The sequence below is a fragment of the Pleuronectes platessa genome, chromosome 10, assembly GCF_947347685.1.
Source record: "Pleuronectes platessa chromosome 10, fPlePla1.1, whole genome shotgun sequence".
Lineage (NCBI taxonomy): Eukaryota > Metazoa > Chordata > Actinopteri > Pleuronectiformes > Pleuronectidae > Pleuronectes > Pleuronectes platessa.
In genome coordinates this window covers 4,157,787-4,176,049 of record NC_070635.1, presented here as the reverse complement: position 1 = coordinate 4,176,049, position 18,263 = coordinate 4,157,787, and the positions used below count along the sequence as shown (strand labels likewise).

The window sequence follows — 18,263 nt, the reverse complement described above, 5'->3', positions numbered from 1 at the left end:
TTCACTGAGATCCCTGTGACTCTCTTTGTTGATCCTTTCTGCAGAAAGCTCCTATTAAAATACACAAAGACAAATATGGTGTTCCAGCCTCTTACACATCACAGTGTGTAAAAGCCTGTCGATGTGCACAGGAAAAACATTTCTCAGCAGTGACTTCCTTAAACGGTTGAGTGTGATAATTGGGGAGGAGACAGAAAAGCAACAAGAGCAGAAGTCACTTCAGAGCAGAAACAGAGAGAGAGGGAGAGAGAAAGGTAAAATACAACATTTAACTAATGCTTGACATATATAATGTTCTGAAATGTAAAGGTTTATGTAACCATCTGTGCCACATTCCTGGTTTTGCTGGTGAAGGGAAGGTGTGAGATGTAAATCGATTCAGAGCTGCTGCTTGTTCTCCTAAAAGAGCGACTCAAGGAAAATCCAAACGTGCAGCATCCTTTATTGAGACGATGATTTCGATGGTAGACTGTCCTCTGGTTCCGTTACTGTATGTTCTGTGTCAGGTTCGTTGGAGGAAGAAGAAGAAGAAGAGATGTTTGTTCTCACCTGGGCGACTCTGCTTTTCTCTGTGAGAGTCAGCGATGCTGAGACAGGTATTCACTTTTTATTTTACTTATATGCCAACTTTATGGTTATGAAGAAAATAGGTGGAAATAGTTTGCCATTAAAACAATTTGCTACTGACAAGGTTTTAATTTGGGATTAGGATTTCAACTATACATTTGTTTTCCAAAGTATTATACGTTGATTATTGGAATTCCACTGTGTCGTGTTTGCTGATCTCATTTCATATATATATATATATATATAAAACTGTGTAAAACTGACAGATTCACATGTTCTATTTTTTTTTATGTAGCCTTTCTTCTTTTTTGGTATATTTTAAAAGTTTAAATAATCTCTCTCCCTGTTTTTCTCTTAATGTTTGCATTAACAGGTTCTTCAGTGTGGGGGAAACAAAGTTGTCGGTTGACAGATTACTGTATCACTCTAGTTGAAGGAAACATAACAGCGGAGGCCGGACTCTGTGTCGTGATACCATGCTCCTTCACTGTTCCTGAGGATATCAAAGTCTTACATATAGTTTGGTATAAGTGTGAATCGACCAAACAGAGATGTGGTGATGGAGGCATGATTTTCCACAGTAACACCTTCAGCGATCAGGTTCAGTCGGAGTTTAAAGGACGAGTGTCACTGCTGGAGTCTGATGTGAGCAAGAAAAACTGCAGCATCATCGTCTATGACCTGAAGGAGTCGGACTCTGGAACATATCAACTCAGAGTTGAAGCTTTACCGAGGGAAGGTTCATATAAATTCTCCCAAAGAGCAACTGTCTCTGTTAAAGGTATGAACCATTCTGCTGTATGACATGTTTGGTGTTTTGGGGCCATAGGCTGCAAATAAACATGAACAACACTTCCCCATTTCCTTCCGTTGTACAAAATACGTGTGATGCCACGTTGCACTTTTGGTGTCAAAGTTTGCACAGTAGAGATGTTGTGATGTAGAGTGGTGTCAAAGTCCAGTCAGTACATGGGCTCAACCGATTGTAAGACCAATTAAGATGTTTCATCCCGTTACAGAGGCTAACACCAAAAAACGTATTAGAAACAAACTTTCTGAAGAATTTGCAATTTAACAAACATCAGTGTGATATGATCTCCTGGAAGTGACGGAAACAGTTCTTGTGAAAAGTTCATTTGAGGTGAAGTTTGAGTTTTTGATCCATGTCCCATTTACTAACATGGAGGTGGCAACCACCAGAGGGTGATCAAGGGAGTTTGGCTTCACTTTAGTGGAGCTGTCATGTCGTCCATCTTTATTCACAGTCTATGGGTGGGACATAAAGTAATTTTGGCCGTTGTTTAGGTGATACAGATTCCTATCGTTGCCCCATTTAAAAAAATGTGAATGAAGTGAATGATGACGTTCTGATCTGATTCCATTCATGAACTGGTCTCCCATCAGGTCTGAGTCAGAGGCCCACAGTGATGATTCCACCTCTGACTGAAGGACAGCCGACCACACTGACCTGCACTGCTCCTGGTCTCTGCTCTGGATCTGAACCTACATTCACCTGGAGGTGGCGAGGAGGAGGAGAGAGCGACGCTGACCTCAGAGGAAACATCACGGCCTTCAAAACTGAGAATGTGACTGAGTTCGCTAAGAGACGCAGCTCGACTCTGTCCTTCTCCCCTTCAGCTGAACATCACGGAACCAGCATCACCTGCACGGTCCTCTTCCAAGGAAACGTGAGCACAGAGGAGACGGCGACTCTGAGTGTGAGCTGTGAGTAGAACTACTTCATTTCTGAGGGGGGTTATTTTTACAACAAGAAATTTTGTTCTTAACCACATTATATGACTGTGAAACGTGTGTTTATCTATCGTATATGTGAAGGAAGTCAGATTAACCCAAAATGTGTTAGTGAGGGCGAGACTCTGACTCTGAAGTGAAGTGTTGAAAGTTTCCTTCAAACGTTGATCAAGTGGACTAAAGTTTCTGATCAAAGCAGCAGAAATGGAACAGGAACAACTCTGCGGAAAACCACAATCAATGACTTGCTCTATTACAAAGAAGAAAGAGGAACTGCCACTCTATCTATCTTTAATGTCACAGCAGAGCTCAGGGCTCTTGTTTCAAAGGCTTTGTCCCCCAACTTTTTCTTAGTACATTAAATCGTATGGGCTGGACTGATGAAGAGGAGTTAAGGAGCTTCAAGAGAGGAGCTCCCTTTACCACAGATTGTTGGATCTTTTGCTCTGCAGAACTTTTACATTTACAAGAAACTTATATAACACAGACTAGAGGGAAGAACAACAATAAAATTATAATGGGCCTTCTTTAAAGAAGATTCTGCTTCCTCTCTACAGACCCGCCCACTGAACCTATACTGTCTATGAGGTCTGAGGTCACAGAAGGTCAAACCATCAGAGTCAGCTGCACTGTTGAAAGTTTCCCACAGTCAACTCTCACCTTGATGAGGATCAACACAAATAATCAGTCTTTCAAAATCGCTGAAAATAATCTTAATTCACGACCCATCAACTCTCTCTCCCACAAGTTTACTGTGACTTCTGCCGTGCCCAGAACACTGAGGGCTAAAAGGACAGTGAGTGGGAGGAGTTGGTGGTGAAATGTGATTGTTTCAGCTGCGGCTTTTTTTCTCAACCAAAACCGATCAAACCAAATCTTCCTTTAGACAATCTATCTATAAAAAAGTAGCTTTTCTTATGTATTTTTCAGATGTGAAGGTTCTAAAAAGAAGAGAACATTACTCCACAATGTCAAAAACAACACAGGGTTCTTTTCACTATTGTTTAAATTAATTAATTCATTAAACTTATCCAACATTTCTTTTAACTGAAAACGTCTATTTCAACATGACTAAAGTGGTTGTTGTCATAACTTGATATATTTAAATAGCACTTCACAAAACAACGTAACAGTGATTCCCAAATTACAAAAAAAGAATAAAAACTAGAACTATGTCAAATTATAGATCAAAGTAAGATAAAAGTATTAGTTTTAGTTTTAAGCTAGTCAGGGTGTTGCAGAGCTTCAGGGTTCTTATTTCTAAAACTCTGTTCCCAAACTTTGTCTTAGTACAAAAGCTTTGTTTATTATTTATCGACATTTAAAGTTGTTTATACTTCAAAAATCTATTTCAGATAGACTTTTTGAACAAATCATTCAAAATAACGTTTAGCAAACCTGCTAAAAAATAAGTTAAAAAAAAGGAACAGTAACCTTAAATCAGTGGCTGTAGTTTGCTTCAAAGAGAGATTGTTGAGAAAAAAATTGATAGTTTCACCAGGTGAATCTGAAGCCAGTCTGTTTTATCCTCCCATTTAAAGTTTCACATTCTTCTCAGTCTGGCTTTAAAGATTTGTTGTGTTATTCATTTTTGATCTTTGATGATGTTCAGAAAATGACGTTGTCTTTTCTCCTGAATTTCCCGGCTAGTTTCTCCAAAACACACACACATCACGGAGTCGGCAGAGAAGCAGGAGCTTGACGGGAGGAGCTCCGTGATGCTGAGCTGCTTCAGTCACATCTTTCCCCCAGTCCAACACTACTCATGGTACAGGAAGAGTCAGGGAGAGGAACAGGATGAACTTGTGTCAGAGCATCAAAACTACACAGTGTACTCAAACCAGTCAGGAGTCTACTACTGTGTCGCAGAAAATGAAGTAGATCAAAGTTTGTCTGATCCCGTCCATCTGTTTGAACGTGAGTGAATTTCAAGGTCTTAAAACTGTGTGTTTTATTGCTCAGGAGACATGTGGGAGGTTTATATCAGATCATGTTTTCTGGTTGTCTGTCCATACGTCCTATGTTTGTGAACGTGACATCTCCAGAAGGTCTTGAGGGAATTTCTTTAAACTTAAAATGTAAATGTTCAGTGTGATTCAGGAATGAAATTATAAGAATGTGGAGGTTAAAGGTTAAGATTGTGTCCTCACAAAACTGTGAATTCAAAAAGCATACTTTTGCCTTGTAAAAGCAATACCCACGTAACGCCTTGAGGGAACAAACACACAATTAGACTCAAGGAGTTAGTGATTTGATTTGGCAGTCAAAGGTCAAAGGTCAAGGTCACAGTGGCCTCACAAAACACGTATCTTGTCCTCTTGAAAGTAATTTTACAAAACCGCCTTTAGAGAAATTCCTCAACTTTCAATGAGAACTCAAAACTGTGAAGTGATTAGATATCAGTGGTCAAAGGTCACAGTGGCCTCATCAGAATCTTGGTTGGTGGAGGTAAACAACTACAGAACAGTATTTCTAGTTCAGTCTTAAATAAATATCTGCACAAGGAATAAAGTTGAAACTAATTCTCCATGTTCACAACTCAGTGTCTATATGATGCTCTCTCTCTTCTAACCACAGGAGACTATCTGGAGAACCTGAGGTTCCTCATTGTTGCTCTACTTCTCCTGATGATTATCAGTGTAATTGTGGTAAATTTAAGGTGAATGAATAAGAAGTGCATTTGATCAAATTAAATAAATACATTTCAGAGATGGTCTGGCTTGTTTTACCACATCATGTCCCTCTATGTTTTCAGATACTGGAGGAAATCTGGTCAACAAGGAACAACAAACATCAAATCCCCTTCTGGTTTTTCGGTAATGACACATTTGTTTAAACTTAAAAATCTATTTCTAATTGACTATTTGTATATTGGAAATCATAGCAAACAGTGATTATGGAGAGTACAGTTATAAGATTCAGGATATTTAAGCCTCTGCTTCATCACTTCTGACCTGTTACAGCTGTAAAACTACTAATTCTTCTAAATACTCTAAATGATGTCATAATTTCAATAATATGTAATCAAATATGTTTGAATGGTGATATTACAAAGCCTCCAAAGTCCCAGAATGTTTTGTTAATTTTATGTTAAGAACACAAGATCCAAGGATCTGAAAAAAAACAACAACATGTGCACATTAGATTTTAAAATGATAAATAATCTATCACGATATCTCCAACCACTCAAATTGACCATGTAGAGCTACTGCCTTCCATCTTCTATCATCAGTATTAATCTGGCTCTACAGGCAGACGTGTCTTTTACTGTTCAAGCTGTTGCTTTTCCCTCCTTGTTCTTCCATATCCTGCCCTCACTGTTTGCTCTGTCAGTAGCTCTCTATCAGTGCACTTATATCTCAGTATACTGGGGCCAATAGTTAAAAGTCAACCTGTACAGCATCCATTTTAGAGCCTGAATGAACAGATTCAGCTGCTGCTTGATAATCATGTGGTTAGAGGAAACAAAAATCGTCAGAAGATGAAACCTCCCCTTCACCCATTTATTCTGTGCAACAAACAAAACAATTAAATCAAGAAAAATATCTTCAAGTCCTTAAAGTATCAGATGTGAGTCTTGTATGAACTTTATTGTGACTTACATCCAGAGAGTGTCACTCAAATAATCTATAAACTACCTCCGCTCTCATCCTAGAAGGAACCAGAGAGCCTGCAGGACTATGATGACGTTAGTGATGCAGCTGCACGTGCACCAACATCTCCAACTCTATTGGACGACCACACCAGTGAAGGTGAAGTGGAGCTGAACTTTCCACAGGTGAGATTCACAGCGACGCCCCGACGTCAGACGACCAACAGAGACTCCAGCAGCTCACACCAAGATGAGAGTCTTTACTCTAACGTCAGGATTTGACCCGAGATGTTCTCGTCCTGCTTTTTACAGCTACCTCGGGCCTGAGGAAGTTTATATTCACAATAAGTCATCACAGAGAGTCTGAAGAGTTCATGTGTTAAACCGTGTTGCCATTTGGAATATTTTAAAACTAGTTAGAAAGAAGGCATAGAAGTTACATTACTGAGCTTAAATATAATATATCAATATTTAAAACTGTTAATTAAAGGTTCTGGAGAAAATAGTGAACAAAGCTAAATGTGAGGGATAAACGGTTAAAATCCTTATTTTGAAACTTAAAATGCAAAATTATTGTATTAATAACTTTTTATATAATCTATATATATATAAATGACATGCAGTTAGATAAGAAATGCTGAGAATCACTGCTGAATGTTTTTTTTGTGCTTTCCAGTGTTGTGAACTTAATCCAAACCCACACACCTGAAATGTAAATATCCTGTTGCTCAAAATAAAATGAAATATGTTGGAACAAATGATGAACTTTAAGTTTATTGACATTATTGTGGGATTTGTGAACATGTCACAGTGTGAAAGAGTTTCGGGAACATGCATGTACACACAAAATGCATTGCGTCAAGAAAGCACATTATTTTGTGATGCATTTCTATCAACGGACCATTTAAACCTTAAATTACGTCTTGAAAAAGAACACATGCATGTGAGCAGGCACGTGCACAAATTTCGCCCCGACATGCTCGGCGGCGCTCACGTGTTAACAACTGAGAAAAACTATTTCCTGTCTCAAACTTGGCCTACAGAACCAGTCTGAACTGGCTCGGACAAACGGCCTTAGTTCTTCTATATAAGATCCTTGCATTTGACTGTTCTCCATCTTCACTGAGATCCCTGTGACTCTCTTCGTTGATCCTTTCTGCAGAAAGCTCCTATTAAAATACACAAAGACAAATATGGTGTTCCAGCCTCTTACACATCACAGTGTGTAAAAGCCTGTCGATGTGCACAGGAAAAACATTTCTCAGCAGTGACTTCCTTAAACGGTTGAGTGTGATAATTGGGGAGTAGACAGAAAAGCAACAAGAGCAGAAGTCACTTCAGAGCAAAAACAGAGAGAGAGGGAGAGAGAAAGGTAAAATACAACATTTAACTAATGCTTGACTTATATAATGTTCTGAAATGTAAAGGTTTATGTAACCATCTGTGCCACATTCCTGGTTTTGCTGGTGAAGGGAAGGTGTGAGATGTAAATCGATTCAGAGCTGCTGCTTGTTCTCCTAAAAGAGCGACTCAAGGAAAATCCAAACGTGCAGCATCCTTTATTAAGACGATGATTTCGATGGTAGACTGTCCTCTGGTTCCGTTACTGTATTTTCTGTGTCAGGTTCGTTGGAGGAAGAAGAAGAAGAAGAGATGTTTGTTCTCATCTTGGCGACTCTGCTTTTCTCTGTGAGAGTCAGTGATGCTGAGACAGGTATTCACTTATTATTTTACTTATATGCCAACTTTATGGTTATGATGAAAATAGGTGGAAATAGTTTGCCATTAAAACAATTTGCTACTGACAAGGTTTAATTTGGGATTAGGATTTCAACTATACATTTGTTTTCCAAAGTATTATACGTTGAATATTGGAATTCCTCTGTGTCGTGTTTGCTGACCTCATTTCATATATATATATATATATATATATATATATATAAAGCTGTGTAAAACTGACAGATTCACATGTTCTATTTTTTTTAAGTGGCCTTTCTTCTTTTTTGGTATATTTTAAAAGTTTGAATAATCTCTCTCCCTGTTTTTCTCTAAATGTTTGCATTAACAGGTTCTTCAGTGTGGGGGAGAACAAGTTGTTGGTTGAGGGATTACTGTATCACTCTAGTTGAAGGAGAAATAACAGCGGAGGCCGGACTCTGTGTCGTGATACCATGCTCCTTCACTGTTCCTAAGGATATCAAAGTCTTACATATAGTTTGGTTTAAATGTGAATCGACTGAAAGGAACTGTGGTGTTGGAGACATGATTTTCCACAGTAAAACCTTCAGCGATCAGGTTCAGTCGGAGTTTAAAGGACGAGTGTCACTGCTGGAGTCTGATGTGAGCCAGAAAAACTGCAGCATCATCGTCAATGACCTGAAGGAGTCGGACTCTGGAACATATCAACTCAGAGTTAAAGCTTCCTCGAAGGAAGGTTCATGTAGATTCCCCCAAAGAGCACCTGTCTCTGTTAAAGGTATGAACCATTCTGCTGTATGACATGTTTGGTGTTTTGGGGCCATAGGCTGCAAATAAACATGAACAACACTTCTCCATTTCCTTCCTTTGTACAAAATACGTGTGATGCCACGTTGCACTTTTGGTGTCAAAGTTTGCACAGTAGAGATGTTGTGATGTAGAGTGGTGTCAAAGTCCAGTCAGTATATGGCCTCAACCGATTGTAAGACCAATTAAGATGTTTCATCCCGTTACAGAGGCTCACACCAAAAAACGTATTAGAAACAAACTTTCTGAAGAATTGGCAATTTAACAAACATCAGTGTGATATGATCTCCTGGAAGTGAAGGAAACAGTTCTTGTGAAAAGTTCATTTGAGGTGAAGTTTGAGTTTTTGATCCATGTCCCATTTACTAACATGGAGGTGGCAACCACCAGAGGGTGATCAAGGGAATTTGGCTTCACTTTAGTGGAGCTGTCATGTCGTCCATCTTTATTCACAGTCTATGGGTGGGACATAAAGTAATTTTGGCCGTTGTTTAGCTGATACAGATTCCTATCGTTGCCCCATTTAAAAAAATGTGAATGAAGTGAATGATGACGTTCTGATCTGACTCCATTCATGAACTGGTCTCCCATCAGGTCTGAGTCAGAGGCCCACAGTGATGATTCCACCTCTGACGGAAGGACAGCTGACCACACTGACCTGCACTGCTCCTGGTCTCTGCTCTGGATCTGAACCTACATTCACCTGGAGGTGGCGAGGAGGAGGAGAGAGCGACGCTGACCTCACAGGAAACATCACGGCCTTCAAAACTGAGAATGTGACTGAGTTCGCTAAGAGACGCAGCTCGACTCTGTCCTTCTCCCCTTCAGCTGAACATCACGGAACCAACATCACCTGCACGATCCTCTTCCAAGGACACGTGAGCACAGAGGAGACGGCGACTCTGAGTGTGAGCTGTGAGTAGAACTACTTCATTTCTGAGGGGCTGAATTTACATTTACATTTAATAACAATTAAAAATGTCTCGTAATTCACCTGGTCTTGATGTAAAGGAAAATGTGTTTTTGACACTGAGGGAAGAAAAACAATAAAATCATAATGTTCCTTCTTTAAAGAAGATTCTGAGTGTTTCAGCAGCGGCTTTATGTTTTAAACAAACAAATCAGAAAAAATCTTCCATAAAAAAAATTGTCAATGCAGCAGAAAAATCTTGTCATGTATTTTCTCAGTGATCCATTTTTTTCATTAATTTTTACTTCTGATAGTTGAAACAACAGCACCTCAGGAATTTATAACCGTAAGAACTTAAATAATATATTCTACATTACTGTGTATAAAGTAAATACTGATCAGACGTGCTGGTTCCAAAAAGAAGAACAAATTACTCCACAATATGATGTCATTCAAAATAAGGTTTAGCAAACCTGATCAGAAATAAGTAGAAAAATTGAACACTTACCTAAAATCAGTGGCTGTTAGGGTTAACCCTTTTCTAGGAAGAGAAATTGCTGAGAGAAAAATTGAAAGTTTCATCAGGAGAATCTAAAGCCAGTTCCTTTTTATCTTTTATTGTTTCAATGCCCATTAACTGGTGTGAAAATATGTTTCACATTCTTCTCAGTCTGGTTTTAAAGAGCAGCAATAATGTGACTTCACTTGTTTTGTTATTCATGTTTGATCTTTGATGATGTTCAGAAAATGACATTGTCTTTTCTCCTGAATTTCCCGGCTAGTTTCTCCAAAACACACACACATCACGGAGTCGGCAGAGAAGCAGGAGCTTGACGGGAGGAGCTCCGTGATGCTGAGCTGCTTCAGTCACAGCTTTCCCCCAGTCCAACACTACTCATGGTACAGGAAGAGTCAGGGAGAGGAAAAGGATGAACTTGTGTCAAAGCATCAAAACCACACAGTGTACTCAAACCAGTCAGGAGTCTACTACTGCGTCGCACAAAATGAAGTAGATCAAAGTTTGTCTGATCCCGTCCATCTGTTTGAACGTGAGTGAATTTCAAGACCTTATAACTGTGTGTTTTATTGTTCAGGAGACATGTGGTGGTTTATATCAGATCATGTTTTCTGGTTGTCCATCAGTACATCCCATTTCCTACATCCTTCGCACAAACACACAATTAGAATCAAGGAGTAAATGATTTGAGTTCGGTAGCCAAAGGTGAAGCTCGATATGATGCTCTCTCTCTTTTTAAACCACAGGTAACTCTCTGCACATCCTGAAGTTCATCGTTCCTGCTCTATTTGTCCTGATGATTATCATTTTAATCGTCATAGTTTTAAGGTGAATGAATAAGAAGTGCATTTGATTAAATAAATACATTTCAGAGATGGTCTGGCATGTGTAACCACATCATGTCCCTCTATGTTTTCAGACTCAGGAGGAAAAAATCTATTCAACAAGGAACAACAAACACCAAATCCCCTTCTGGTTTTTCGGAGCAGTTGAGTCGTCCAGACGCCCCTGAACACCAGCCTCTTCCAGAGAGCACGTACGACCACACCCACTCAACACACTGTCCCCACCCAGGACAAGGATCATCATGTTGGACAGAGTCAGACATGGACTGCTGCTCATGCTGGAGTCAAAGCATCCATTTATGTTCTATATCCTCCGACATGAATAACACAATGAAAGTCTGCCCTGTTATTTTTGAAAGTCATTCACTCTGTATGCATATGTTTATTCTTACATATCTTTTATATTCCACAGGCCTCCGACCGACATCAACCTTGTTTACAGCATTTTGAATCTGCCCCAGGTGAGTCCCAGGTTGAGACAACACTTTGAACTAGAAAACAATAAATTAAAACAGTCTTTTAACAGAGACTTTAGTAAAACTCAAGAAGATTTATATTAAAAAGAGTTTAATTCAAAGTGTCTAGTCATGGTGGCCTGTTGTCAGAACCGTGTCGTAGCACAATAGATTTTTTTATTATTTAACAACCAGTGGTTGAAACTTCAACATTTATATCTAATTGGCTTTATGTATATTGAAATCGTAGGAAACAGTGATAAAGGAGACTACAGGTCTAAGATTCAGGATATTTAAGCCTCTGCCTCATCACTTCTAACCTGTTACAGCTGTAAAACTACTGATTCTTCTAAATACTCTAAAGCAAATCTAGATATATCTACTTAACAAATCAAGAAAAATCTGTGTAAAAAACAACAAAAATGGTTGATTTTCAGTGCTTACGAATTGAAAACAAAATTAAAATGCAGTTTGTAGCTGTACTGCATCTCAGAACCATATGTACATCAATATATAACGTTCATGACTTAAATGTACAGACATGTAGCTGACATGTTGAGAGAACGTTAAAGTAAAGGTGATCAATAACAATCATGGTTTGTGCCAACTGTAGGGGCGTGCTTAGGCCCGATTTAAGCTGGTCTATTCATTCTGTTGGGAGAACTGCTAATCGATAGACGTAAGTGTTATAACTCTCCTAAGAAATTGTTTCTCAACCAGCGAACGTGGTAAAGTTGACTGTTATTGCAATTAATTGTTTTGGCTATAATGCCAATTCATTTTTCTCATTACAAAGTATTTTTTTCCGCTCTTTTGTTTTATTTAATATTGTCATTATTAATGCTGCCCTTTTGGGCCTTCTTTTTGGGAAAACAAAAATTCCCATCACACAAACTACATCTCCAACACCTCCTGAGAGTTTTTCTACCTATGTCAACCGCTCTTCTACATCTCTCTTTAACACGCATGCACAGGGGAAAACTACCTGCAGTTTCTAGCCTCAAGCCGGTTTCAAGGGTCCCCTCATCACCTTTATATTATTTTAGATATATTTTTCTTATTTTAGATATTTTTCATGATATTCAAGAGTAATCTGGAAATGTGTTGAAATATCAAAGTTAATTTTGCAGACCCCCTGCAATGCCGTCACGGACCACCAGGGGGCCGCGGACCCCTGGTTGAAAACCCCTGCTCTAAAGTCATAATTTCAATCATATGTTATCAAATATGTTTTAATGGTGATATTACAAAGCATCCAAAGTCCCAGAATCTGTTATTTGTTTTAGTTTGAGAACACACGATGCAAGGATCTGAAACAAGACAACAACATGTGCACATCATTTTTAAAAATTATGAATAAATAATCTATCATGATATCTCCAACCCCTCAAATTGACCATGTAGAGCTACTGCCTTCCATCTTCTATCATCAGTATTAATCTGGCTCTACAGGCAGATGTGTCTTGTACTGTTCAAGCTGTTGCTTTTCCCTCCTTGTTCTTCCATATCCTGCCCTCACTGTTTGCCCTGTCAGTAGTTTTCTATCAGTACACTTATATCTCAGTATACTGGGGCCAGTAATTAAAAGACAACCTGTACAGCATCCATTTTAGAGCCTGAATGAAGAGATTCAGTTGCTGCTTGATAATCAATGATGTTTTCTGTCTGCATCTGCTCAGGCTGCCTCTGCACAAAACCACACAAGACGGCAAGATGGAAACACCGAGGAGGATTCTGTCAACTACGCTCCTCTGAACTTTAAGAATAATCTGAAGTGAGAATTTAATCTTTGTGATACAATACCAGAACAACAAAGTCGTTATTAATCAGCACATATCATGTTGATATTTGTTTTTCAAGGAAGAAGCAAAGAAAGGTGGAAGAAGACTCCGTGTATGCGAAGGTGTCCAAGCCAACACGAGTTAAAAAGGTCAGGAACCGTGACCTCTCATTTCTTTATATCAGTCCGTATATTTTGCTATTAGGTGAATTTAATCCAGAAATTGTAGCACAAATAATCTATAAACTACCTTCACTCTCATCCTAGAAGGAACCAGAGAGCCTGCAGGACTATGATGACATTAGTGATGCAGCCGCACGTGCACCAACATCTTCAAATCTATTTGACGACCACACCAGTGAAGGTGAAGTGGAGCTGAACTTTCCACAGGTGAGATTCACAGCGACGCCCCGACATCAGACGACCAACAGAGACTCCAGCAGCTCACACCAAGATGAGAGTCTTTACTCTAACGTCAGGATTTGACCCGAGATGTTCTCGTCCTGCTTTTTACAGCTACCTCGGGCCTGAGGAAGTTTATATTCACAATAAGTCATCACAGAGAGTCTGAAGAGTTCATGTGTTAAACCGTGTTGCCATTAGGAATATTTTAAAACAAGTTAGCAAGAAGGCACAGAAGTTACATTACTGAGCTAAAATATAATATATCAATATTTAAAACTGTTAATTAAAGGTTCTGGAGAAAATGGATGATAAACGGTTTAAATCCTTATTTTGAAACTTAAAATGTAAATAATGTGAGTGTAAAATGATTGTATAATTAACTTTTTATATAATCTATAAATGAAATGCAGTTAGATAAGAAATGCTGAGAATCACTGCTGAATGTTTTTTTTGTGCTTTCCAGTGTTGTGAACTTAATCCAAACCCACACACCTGAAATGTAAATATCCTGTTGCTCAAAATAAAATGAAAAATGTTGGAACAAATGATGAACTTTAAGTTTATTGACATTATTGTGGGATTTGTGAACATGTCACAGTGTGAAAGAGTTTCGGGAACATGCATGTACACACAAAATGCATTGCGTCAAGAAAGCACATTATTTTGTGATGCATTTCTATCAACGGACCATTTAAACCTTAAATTACGTCTTGAAAAAGAACACATGCATGTGAGCAGGCACGTGCACAAATTTCGCCCCGACATGCTCGGCGGCGCTCACTAGAGACAGGGAGAGAGATACTGACAGACAGACAGACAGACAGACAGACAGACAGACAGACAGACAGACAGGCAGACAGACAGACAGACAGACAGACAGACAGACAGGCAGAGAATTTAAAGGCAGTTTTACTGTTCTACTATTTTTTTATTATTATTATTTTTAATTTCATAAATAATTTTGGCAATGGGTGCCCTTTTTTTTGGTTTGAGCACCTGCCGCCCAAAATGTCTATGCACGTGCCTGCATGTGACTGAGGTGTAATGTTTCTAAATGTCTTCTTACAGTTTTTCACAATTGTTAACACACGTTTTTCAAAACAATAACGGCTTTCTCAAAACTGCACACAGACAACTAAAAACCTCACACACAAAATGCTAAACCTGACACTCCCTTTGCAAGATGACTCTTTGCCATCAAATCTCTTACCTGTTCACAAAATGGAACTCGTGTTTTCATTTGGTACACAAAGCCATATTTTCAAATGACACACACATACCATTCATTGGGAACACACAACTAAGCATTTGCTTGCACACTATCAAGCATTTACAGCACACTGAAGTGCAAAATCGAAAACACAATCATCAAAATGGAACACACCATATGAATGAATGAGCCATTTCTCCTTTTGTAAAATGTCTCAGTTTAGGCCTACTTTTTTCATAGTCAAACATAAAACAGCACACAAATATGCAGCATAAAAAGGTTTATTTCGGTACACACAGAGAACAGTACAGTTCTGTAAACCGGCCTGCTCAACCCCCCCCCCCCCTTCACAAAAATTACAGTTTTTCACAATTTTTAACACACGTTTTTCAAAACAATAACGGCTTTCTCAAAACTGCACACAGAAAACTAAAAACCTCACACACACAATGCTGACAGGCCTCGACACTCACGTCGTGTCGTGGCAATTAATAATAATCCCACTTTAGCAAGGAGGAAACGAGACACAATTCTCTTACAGTATTGTCACACATTTAATGCTCGAGCATGGTACATACAACAGAGTTGAGTTTGTCATATGCACCCAGACAGAAGACAGTGGTTAGTATTTATACATTTGGCTAACCCCACCCATTCGGGAGGGGGTTGTTACAGTTTTTTCCTATCGTTTTAGGCAATTTACCTAAACCATGTTCACATTCCCTAAACACTTCACACAGTGAGCATACCAGTAGACCATGTGAACCAAACTGTGGTTACTTGCCCCTATGCTAAGATACAAATGCTGGCAATGACGCCTTCTTCCAAATTTCATGGATACCTGCCCCAGTCAATGTTCACTATCGGCAAAACGCTGTGGAACTACAGCATATTTTACCAATGTTTAGATACTCTGTTCAAAACAGTGAACTTTCTGTTCAAAACCTAACTTATCAGTAATTTAGATCACTGTAGATGGAAAGATGCTGCATTTGGACAGACAAATGAAGTTACATGTATGAAACAATATTTAGTTTATAGTTTATTTATTTTATTTTACAGTAATTTAGATTTTTTTCCCCCTGTGCACCATAGTTCTTTGTGAATTGGCATGGAATTACTTTTTTTACGTAAAAGCAACACTACATACAATGATCTGTACAAAACACAGAGGATAAGTTTTGCAATGCAAAACACCTGGTGGTCATTTCAGCTAAAGACCTACTCAGCTAAAGACCTACTCAGGTGTTTTACATGTAATTTGTGCCCCGTTGAAAAAGGGCCTTCTTTGGCATTTGCTTTGGACTTCTTTACATAGTTGGTATAGGAAAATGGATGCAGCAAGAGCAAGAGCAAGAGGCAGAGGCAGAGGAAGAGGCAGAGGAAGAGGAAGAGGTGAAGGTGAAGGTGGAGGTGGAGGTGGAGGTGAAGGTTGTTTCTGGATCATATATTACGTACTTACTGTATGTAATTTGCATTACAAAAACTGAAAATTGTTATTCTCAGTTTCTCATAAAACACTTACAGTATTTACTGTTTTTACAATTACAGTACATTTACCACACTCAATTGTGACATCTTTTGTGGGAGGTAAACCGACATATGAACACTGTCAGCAGATACTTGGCTTGGATTGTCATACTGTAATATTACAAACTTTATTACTGTAGTCCAAAGAAGTGTTTGTCTGTGTTTTTTCTCTTTTTTTCAATGCAACACTACAGGAAATCTATGCCAAACTGGAGGACACAGCAACATTTTATATATGCAATTGGCAATGCTTCAAGATGTTAGTGTTTTTTAGGTCATAGTGTTCTGAGAGGAAACATGTGTTAAGTTATGGCAGCATTGTTTGTGGTCTGGTTGTTGTAGTGCATTTTGCACCAAAGGTTAACAGATATGCAGAGGTGTGTGTCTCTAAAGCCCACTGTGTTAAGTGATAGGGAAAAGTGACCATAGTATGGGTACATGACCGAAAACGATAGGAAAAAACTGTAAACAGTTAATGACACAGGAGAAGCAGCACTTCAAACATCTTCAAGCTCCTTCTAGAGAGGAACAAACTTATTGATCAGCCTCTTTGATATAAAGGAAATAGGTGACGGGTATCCTGTCCCCTGCTCTCAGACCCCTGGAGTGTAACATCTGTCTCCAAGATCCCTTCTTAGTGTCTACAACCACCACAAATCCCCCGTGCTGTAAGGTCTTTGTTAGGTGAGTTTGTGTAAGGAACATCAAAGTAGTTCCTTACATCAATCATAATGCCTGAATAGCTAATTACTATCACACTGTGTCCGGACTAATTAGATTACTGTGACTGGAGTAATCAGGCCAACACTCACTCAGTTCTACAGGAAACAGCAACATCAAAGTTACATTTGTTAGAGATTCAATGATGATCAATCCAAGTATACATAAACATGATTATATTATGGTCACATGTTACATTTCCCTTACAATCCGTCATTTTGATCATAATGGATCAATAACACTTTATAAGGTGGGGGAAATCCCACTCTGCCCAAAGTTGACGATTTAGGGTACTTCAGTTGTGTGATATATTATCAACGTCATCATATGGTGGAATCCAGTCTGAAATAGGGAAGAGGTCAATTTGCATTGCGGTAACATTGGCCTAAGTGCATTGTTTGCGTATCAGACCAATCTTACAAGTGATAACAGAAATAGCAATCAAAAACATGAACAAACGACTGTGGGATCCTCTTGGTAAGCAGCTATAACACTGGTCCCCACAGACTAAATACACCTTCTCTGGCAGTGCAGACTGTCTGTTAAAAGAAACAGTTTTTGTTTGATTTAAATAAGCATTTGCTGTAATTATGTGGCTAGGATCCTGTACACAGAAGAAACATTTGACATAGGATGCACTGGCAGAGGATGCCAAGCGACTGAGCAGTTGCGGGCTGAGGATTTAGATGAAAATATAGTTTTTGAACAATAATTCAGATTTAAATTCTAAGAACATTATTTGGGTTTGAGTTTTCCACGGTGCTATCCACATTCCTGCCATGACGCAAAAAGTATATTCTGGATTACTTACTGGCCAGCATTCTGTGTCATTGAAGCTAGCAGGCAGAGCTAGGAATTCTACATGTGGTTGGAGCATTGCATGCACAATGATCTTGAATTTGGATATTTTCTACAATCAGTTTTGAACTCACTTGGTCTGTGCGCTCTGTTAAATAATTATAAGATAAAATAAATGATGTCCATTTTACTGTCGGGTTGGTTTATGATGAGTTGGTACTGGTCTTTCTTCTCTTTTTTTTTTCTTTTTTTTTTTTTTTTTAGTTCCTTTAGTCTCTTTCTCGCCGTTTCTTCCTTTATCTGCAACAGCTGTTGGTTGTTGGTATGGTTTTACACCTCAGTGAGAGCTGTCGTCTTTCTTCTGCTTTGTTCCTCGTCTGTGAGGGAAGCGACACTTTCTCCCTGGGCCTCCGTCTCAAGTGGCGGACTTATATCAGCACCCAGTCTCCTGGTTTCCAATTATGCAACTGGCTCTCTGCTGGTTGCGGGATTGCTGCATTTACCTGTGTGTATAAGGCTCAACATTTTGGTTATGTCCACACAGTACATACCTGTTCGGGCCCTTCCCCTCCCTCTCATGGTCAGTAAACACTACCGGTAGTGCTTTGATCCATGAGAGTTCTGTGTCATCACAGCACTTGACCATTTGTTTTTAATTGTTCCAATGTTCTCTTTCA

The 18,263-nt window shown here is 38.9% G+C and overlaps 2 protein-coding genes across 2 annotated transcripts; both read left to right on the top strand.

Moving 5' to 3' along the window:
- The first annotated feature begins 266 nt into the window (after positions 1 to 266).
- On the top strand, positions 267 to 2,300 carry LOC128449174 (sialic acid-binding Ig-like lectin 14). The gene is made up of 3 exons (XM_053432226.1): positions 267 to 596; positions 941 to 1,348; positions 1,972 to 2,300. Exons 1-3 carry the CDS (start codon positions 536 to 538, stop codon positions 2,298 to 2,300), a joined length of 798 nt encoding a protein of 265 aa, XP_053288201.1. The 5' UTR covers positions 267 to 535.
- Positions 2,301 to 7,272: 4,972 nt separating this feature from the next.
- Positions 7,273 to 9,342, top strand: LOC128449421 (sialic acid-binding Ig-like lectin 14). The gene is made up of 3 exons (XM_053432587.1): positions 7,273 to 7,625; positions 7,980 to 8,387; positions 9,011 to 9,342. The coding sequence occupies exons 1-3, from the start codon at positions 7,565 to 7,567 to the stop codon at positions 9,337 to 9,339; spliced, it is 798 nt and encodes a 265-aa protein (XP_053288562.1). The 5' UTR covers positions 7,273 to 7,564; the 3' UTR covers positions 9,340 to 9,342.
- The last annotated feature ends 8,921 nt before the right edge of the window (positions 9,343 to 18,263 follow it).